Below are 8,173 nucleotides of genomic sequence, written 5' to 3'. Positions count from 1 at the left end.
CTCTTATTGAATAGACCCGTTGGTTCTTTTACATGCCCAGTGTATAGCACTGATACATGCGAGGATTACCTGGATTTCTTACCAGTACACCTCTAGGTAGGTGGGAAACACTGAAAGTGTCTCTGAAAAATCCCAGGGGTGTAACCCAGGATCGAACCCGGGACCTCAGGAGTGATAGTCAGTGGTCATTTCATTAAAATGACAAAACTCTTACAGTACAGACCAATTAAGATTTGTCATTAGTGCAAGTAAAATGAACAATATTTTTATATACCCGTTTAAAAAACGGGACATATTATGTTTTCACCCTTTACGGGCTGGTTGGAAGTCTGGAAAAAACCTGGAATTCTCAAATTGAAAAACCTGGAATTTAAAAAAAATCCTTGAAAAAACCTGGAATTTCACTCCTAAATAATAGTGGGAACCCTGTAAATGTTTCTTATTATCACTCAACATTTGTGAGTGTTCAATACTCTAGCAAGACTATTTCCAGAATTATGCCCCTTTTGAACTTAGACTTTTTTTTTTTTGAGAAATTGGTAATTTTTACTCCAACTTCTTCAATCATGATAGGATTTTAAAAATGTTATATTTTGATAACAGGGATGTTTAAAAAATAACTTTAGAGTGTCCTTCAGTCCGTCTGTCTGTACATAAAAACTGTTTCCTGTGATCACTTTTAAAGAACTTTTTCAACAAATTTACTTAAAATAGGAACATAAGTGAATGGCCAATGGCCCTTCAGAATGTTGCTTGGGCTCTTACCGGTAGGGGACTTATGGATTGCTTGCAATACTATGATAATTGCTTGTTTTTTTTCCTGTAATCAGGAGATACCCTGAGAGCTACAAAAACAACAAAAAACAAAAACAATTAGTTGAAAATCACAGCCTCGGATTTATAAAGTCCTTGAGGGATAATGTTAACTGCAAAATCTCTCATGCCCTCTAGCACATGCCCAAGTGTTATGCATTCCTGAACACTAAAAGTTTTGATGCCAAAGATCCTGAAGGGACATTAGTTATTACACTATGATAAAATTAGGACAGCTTTCACACAACACCTCTGTTGAGAGTATTAAAATTTGGGAATGAGAAATTAAGATTTTTCACAGTCAGTTTGGATTTAAATTCAAAATACATGAAAATATTTAGGAAGAAAAAAATGCTTTGCAATTTGAACTTTCACAATTTTAATAAAGCATCTTACTTCAACTTTGAATTACACAGTGTTTTTTCTCTACCGGGCATATGACGTCATTACATGGTGTTCTTCACATTGAAACAGGTTCAGTTGGTATCAGCCCGAGGAAAAGTTTAAAAACACCAGTGAGAAAATGTTTCCAGACAGGTTTCGAAGATTGGTTTCTTATTACTACTGAACGCAGTCTGGGCGATATAAAGTCTGTCACTCTGTGGCATGATAACTCGGGATTAAGTCCACATTGGTAAAATTTTATGTTTATAATTAATGAATTTTCCCCTCACCACATAATCCTGAAGCCGTGATATTCTGGAATCACTTAGTCGAATCGGGTTAGTTTGTCAGCCTGTCTCCATTGTGTCTGCGATATAAATACTATATCCCTTGAAGGATTTTGTTTAAACTTTGCTAAAATGTTCTCAAAAAAGCAATGAGCATAAGATGCCACTGTGCAAGGTCATTATCACCATAAAAGGTCTCCTGCCCATAAACATTGTCAACATATATATGAGGTCAAATTTCGAATGTTTTTGTTTGTGCTTACTTCTTTACTTTTCAAATATATATATATATTTTTTTTAATCTAAAATGTTTTCTTTCAAAAATAATGATGAATTGTCCTACATTATATTCTGTGTCATAAAGATCAGATGGGAGTATTCGTCACTTCTGTGGCACCTCTTGTTTATTATAATTTAATGAATTTATGTATCATGATTTAAAAATCAAATTGCAACTCTTTAAAGGAAAAAAAGCAAAAATAATACACTACAAAATTTTTATACAGACTTGCTCATGTGCATTAACATAAATAATGAAGAAAATATATGTTGAATAGAAAAAGTTAGTGTTTACTATTTATCCCAGGCAAAAAACTTTACATTTTCAACTTTCTTGTTTGATAATTTTACTCTACAAGGTTTGTGAATCAAATTTTCGTGAAGGATGTTCATACTGACAGTTCTTGGACATTTGTATACAATGACTGGCTGGCTGTAGACCGAGGTAATTTATTGCTGACAACAACAACATTACTGCCTGTGACTGAGGTATGTTGATTTGACCAGTGACATATGTTAATTTTGCAAAAAGTCATTGATAGTTTATACTGTATAAGTGGTTAAGTCAGGGACTTGGAAAAATTGAAGAAAATCGCTAAAATTTCCTCTAGCGTAAATAACAACCAACCTGTCGTTAACTTCTACCCTTGCACGATTCATTAATATATCCTCACGCAAAATGTCTGGAATTTTAAATTCTCTAACTTTTCGACACGCGAAAATTTCCACAGTAGCATAGATCGGTAGCCCACATGGTTTCCGCTGATTATCTTGAAAACTGTTTATCACAAAGTCTTCATATTTCACATAGTGATTGGTCATAACTAGTAGATGACCCCTATTGATTTTGGGGTTACTAGATCAAAGGTCAAGGTCACAGGGGCCTTAAATGTCAGAATTGTTTCTGCTCATTTTCTGGTTACAATATATCACAAAGTCTTCTTATTTCACATATTGATTGGTCATATTTAGTAGATGACCCTCATTGACTTTGGGGTCACTAGGTCAAAGGTCAAGGTCACAGGGGCCTGAAATGACAGAATGGTTTCCACTGATTAGCTTGAAAGAATTCACCACAAAGTCTTAATATTTCACATGGTGATTGGTCATAACTAGTAGATGACCCCTATTGATTTTGAGGTCACTGGGTTACAGGTCAAGGTCACCAGGGCCTTAAAGGTCAGAATGGTTTCCGCTCATTATGTTGGTAACAATTCATTACAAAGTCTTCTTATTTCACATGGTGATTGGTCATAACTAGATGAAAAGTATTCATCACAAAGTCTTCATATTTCACATGGTGATGGTCATAACTAGTAAATGACCCCTCTTGATTTTGGGGTCACTAGGTCAAAGGTAAAGGTCACAGGGGCCTTAAATGTCAGAATGGCTTCCGCTCATTGTCTTGGTTACAATTCATAACAAAGTCTTTTTATTTCCCATATTGATTGATCATAAGTAGTAGATGACCCCTATTGCTTTTGGTTGTATGGTTTCCACTTATTATCTTTGTTACTATTTATCACAAAGTCTATATTTCACATATTGATTGGTCATAACAACCAGATGACCCGTATTGTTTTTGGGGTCATAATTTCAAAGGTCATGGTCACAGGGGCCTTAAATGTCAGAATTGTTTCCGCTTATTGAAAACTATTTATCACAAAGTCTTCATTTTTTTTCTTTTTTCCATAATTGAACACTTCCATGTACCCATTTATGGCAAGTTTCTATAACAAAATTACCAATAATGTGAGTCAAAGGCTAGGAAAGGGGGGAGGGGCATATGTGTCGTTCAACATTTCTTGTCAATTTAAAACTCGATATGGATAACTTTTAAATTATATATATCTGTTGTGGTGGTGTTGATATATGTGTTGTTGTGGTGTTGGTAGTTTACCCTCAATATCATGACAGGAAGCCACATTGAATTTATGCAATGGCAGAAGTACAGTGACCATAGAAAGAATTTAATGATAATCCCATCAAACGTGACTTGCACCGTCAGGAAATTAAACCCGGGTCGTCAGATTCATTGTCAATCGCTCCACCTATTGAGCTTAACAGATGGCTAATATATGTCATAGTGAAGAAACTTCTTCAATAAAATGCCGATATCAAGTCTATATACTTTGTTTTTATGTATTATTATTTTTATCTAAATATCGGGTTTAAAATATATGGTAGAATTAAATTTTGACTTGGGTGAAATAACAAAAAGTTATATGTCTGTCCAGTTCTGTCATAATTTAAGTAATCCTATAAGATGATTAATTTTTCAGAACCTAGTTTTTCTATTTTTTAGGAGGAGCTGAAATTAAAGAAAAAGTTTAATTTTATGATTACATCAGCACAGAACCTTAGAGATGGTCATATTTGGATAAGCATTTTCTATAAACAAGCAAGTAATACATTTACAAGAGTACAAAGGCTGACGTGTTGTCTGACACTTCTTTTAACAACCATGTTGACTAATTTAATGTTTTACGGCATACCGACAGACGATCCCGAGGATCAGCTAGTCACAGGTGGATTCAAGCTATCGCTCTCCCAGATTGTTATAGGTTTGTATCATAAAATGCTCAAGACAGTTGCCGCTAATGCTTTCTCACCACAGGGAATAGTTAATAGTTTTCTATACAAAATACTTTATCATTATAAGTGTACTAATTGCCATGAAAAAAATAGTTTCGGTAGTTTACCACTGAGTAACTTTTTGGATGCTATTAAAGTACACCAAAATTAAAAAGCTTTTGAGAAATAAAATAAATGCATTTATGAGGCATAATTGGTCTTTAATTCATTGTAATTCAGATTTAAACAATAGTTTGCTATTTTAAAGTTATTTTGTATTTTTAGCAAATGTTGTTTGTTTTTGTGTTTTTTCAGGAATAGAAAGCAGCCTGATAATGTTTCCCGTGAATCTCCTAATCGTACAACTGTTCACGAAAGTAAAACAGAAACCAGCAACTGGTCGAACCCCTCATCCAATAGAATTTTATTTGGAGGCCTGTCTTGGGAGACGATGGGAGAAAATCATGAACAATATGTTTTTACAATTCAAGACTCTCACAAACACTCGCCATCCCGGGAAGGAACATTTCATACCGAGACAAAGGTAATGATGGTGTTTCTTATTAATTCTTGCATATCAGACAGGATTATCTACTGTTTACACCAGTGCTAGGACCCCCCCCCCCATGTAGGACAAGTTGCATGTTTTAAATGATGTCATTCCCATGCGCTTTTAATGAATGAATTTGTATCGTAATGAATGAAGTTGTAAATTCATACCCTACTAAAGTGCTAAATGAAAATATTAGTTTCGTAATTTCTTTTCTTAATATCATTTATTTGTAATATGAAAGAAAAAGAATCAAACACTGGCTGTCATCACCGACAGGATTATCTAGCTCTAGGGTAACTGTATAGCGGAAACTTTGCCGAACCTCAATAATGACGTAAACAGTTACCTTTGAGCTAGATATTCTGGTCTGTACCGGCAGTCAGTTAAATTTTTATACAATCTTTGGAGTGAATTTCCAACTGGTAAGGGGAAACGGGGCCAGGGTGTTTTTTTAATGGGTCATTATAGTTTGGCAATTTTTTTTATTTAAACAATGCAGATGAGTCAGGTCATACAAACCGCAGGTCATACAAACCGCATATAACGATTGCTGCGATGACTGCTGACTGATCCATCTCTTTGCTTCTGGCTTAGACTTATTATTGCCACTTGCTTTCAATTGCTTACATGTATTTACATTCTATCCATATGCAACCATTACAGACCAACATGTCGTCAGATAATGTGCTGCCTGTTCGCTATTATCAGTCATAACATATTCTGATATTTGAAAGGTGGACAAGACGATTTATGAAATTAAGTAGGGGTGTCAAGGTTAATTGGTTTTTGGCTAAAATCCGAGCAAACCAATCGTGGCAAGGTCAAAGTTTATGTCAAATGATTTTGTAATTTCTGATTAACCTCTTCTTGTATCTCTAATAATATTGTCTGTGAACTCCAGATCCCTAAAGTGTTTAAAAGTGAACATTGCAGATTGGTTTGATTGAATCTGTTCAAGAAAGTGCAACATCTCTCATACACCCTAGCACCAGCTTAAGCCTTATTAAATCTTCAACACAAGTCAATGATCCTGAAGGACCAAAAAATGCAAAACTGGATTATCATTAAATGTAGCACCTTCTTTTCAGACCAGATGAACGAAGAGTTCTGGAAGCTATCAACACTGAAATAGAAACAAGACAAACAGGCAAGATGTATGTACCGGTATTTGCACAATAACATTTGGAACAAAAGAAAAAAAATTATGTACAATTGTATGATATTTTCAGATTTGGTTTTAAATGGTATAGATCATTTAATAACTTTACATTATGCAACCTCTTTTTTTGATATGACATTCTCAAATGAAATAGTGATAGCGTTACATAATCGTTATTGTTCTTTACTTTCAATGATTTTTTGGTTTGTATTTGCGAAGATAAAAAAAAAGAACCAGAAAAACAAGGGTCTTACTTGAGCATTTTTCTTTGAAAGATATTGTTGCATACTGTATACATGCATATGCAAAACATTAATTCGTTTCAATAGAATGAATGAAATATATTGGGATAGTTGCAGCCTTTCAACAAGGAAAGGCGGTATTCAATAAATGCACATTCCACATTAAAACCCGGCAACACAGGTCCGACGATAACGATCCGAAGTGGAAAGCTATACATATATGTTTGGTATTTTTCATTTTTTACACAGATTTCCATGGTGGTTTGTATACGTAGCATGGTCAGTTTCTATAACAACTTGCATTACTTCCTCGTACTTTGTGGCGTTATACGGACTGAAGTATGGCTATGATCGCAGTATAGAGTGGCTCGTTTCCTTCCTTACTGGCTTCTTCCAGAGTATTTTTGTGCAACAACCAGTAAAGGTGATGACATTTTTTCAGATTCCATATCAATTTAATTTAACAGGTTTTGTATGTTACGTAACTGTATTTTTAAGATCGGAAGCTGATGCCAATCTACATAAAGCAGAATACTTTGTATCAATAGTTGACTTACTCTGGAATTAAGAATATATTTTGGTTTTTTATTGCGAATGTGCAGGAACAAACAACATTTACAGACACAGCTTCGAACATAAACGCAACATGTTGACTAATCAGGTGTGAATGGTAGTGCATCTTAAAGCTATATCGGTAAAAGTTTGTTTGCACTGATAGGTTAGCTTGGAAAAACCCACATGTGCCGAATTCCGGATAACATGCATCTTTTTAAATGATATCATCGTCACCTAATTGAACATGCTATTTCTAGACAGAGTTTAAAAAAAATTGATGTAATAGCCTATTAAGGGATGTTAAACATTACCTTTCATTAACAGGTATTTGAATATCACCTTAAGGGTTTTGTATAAAAGCTTAACTGAATCATAATGCTTATTTTATATAACAACCAGTCAAGGTGTCTTTAATATCGCTTTCTTTTCAATACTTTATTGTGCCCCACTAAAGGGAGGGCATTGACATTTACCCTTGTCCGTCAATCTATCCATTTGTTCTCATTTTGTGTCACACGTAGCTCAAAAAGTATTTGACCTAGAGTCATGAAACTTTACAGGAATGTTGCTCAGCATGTGAAGTTGTGCACCTGGGGTTTCGCTTGTGGATTTAATTTGTTTTGTTAGAGTTATTGCCCTTGACTTAGTAAAAATTTGCAATTTTCAAATTGTCTCGCACATAGCTCAAAAAGTATTTGACCTAGTGTCATGAAAATTTACAGGAATGTTGATCGACATGTGTAGTTGTGCACCTGGGTATTTTGGTATGGAATTTTATAGTATTTGTAGAGTTATTGCCCTTGACTTAGTAAAAATTTGCAATTTTCAACTTGTGGCACATGTAGCCAAAAAAAATATTTGACCAAGAGTCATAAGATTGACAAAACAGTGGAGTGTGGGGGCACCTGTGTCCTATGTACACATTTCTAGATATATCAGTTATATTGTGTCATAAATCATGATGAAAAGTTATATATAAAAAACCCATTTAGTAAAAGGTCTGTAACAAATCAAATTTGTTCTCTTCAAAACTATGACAGTTGTCCTCTTTTTTTCTAGCAATAAAAAAAAATCATTTTGTGCTTAAATATTTTTTGGAAATTGAGATTAGAAAAAAGTGCTTTCATTATTTTATGTTATTGGAATTCACTTTTCATAATCTTACTTTAAAGTATACTTGGCTATGTAAGTTTAAAGTCACCGACTTATTACAATAATATGATATAAGAATCATAATGATATACTATAAAGTTAATATGAGCCGCGTCACAACAAAACCAACATAGTGGGTTTGCGACCAGCATGGATCCAGACCAGCCTGCGCATC

At 34.3% G+C, this 8,173-nt stretch overlaps 1 protein-coding gene across 1 annotated transcript; it reads left to right on the top strand.

Moving 5' to 3' along the window:
- The first annotated feature begins 1,235 nt into the window (after positions 1 to 1,235).
- LOC132729454 (polycystin-1-like protein 2) lies at positions 1,236 to 8,173 on the top strand. The gene is made up of 6 exons (XM_060715224.1): positions 1,236 to 1,447; positions 2,123 to 2,252; positions 4,069 to 4,327; positions 4,653 to 4,881; positions 5,979 to 6,044; positions 6,541 to 8,173. The coding sequence occupies exons 1-6, from the start codon at positions 1,251 to 1,253 to the stop codon at positions 6,857 to 6,859; spliced, it is 1,200 nt and encodes a 399-aa protein (XP_060571207.1). The 5' UTR covers positions 1,236 to 1,250; the 3' UTR covers positions 6,860 to 8,173.

The sequence above is a fragment of the Ruditapes philippinarum genome, unplaced genomic scaffold (assembly GCF_026571515.1).
Source record: "Ruditapes philippinarum isolate M1 unplaced genomic scaffold, ASM2657151v2 ctg6156_1_1_1_1, whole genome shotgun sequence".
In the NCBI taxonomy this organism is placed as follows: Eukaryota; Metazoa; Mollusca; class Bivalvia; order Venerida; family Veneridae; genus Ruditapes; species Ruditapes philippinarum.
The sequence above is the reverse complement of the archived record's forward strand: the minus strand, read 5'-3'. Positions and strand labels throughout refer to the sequence as shown.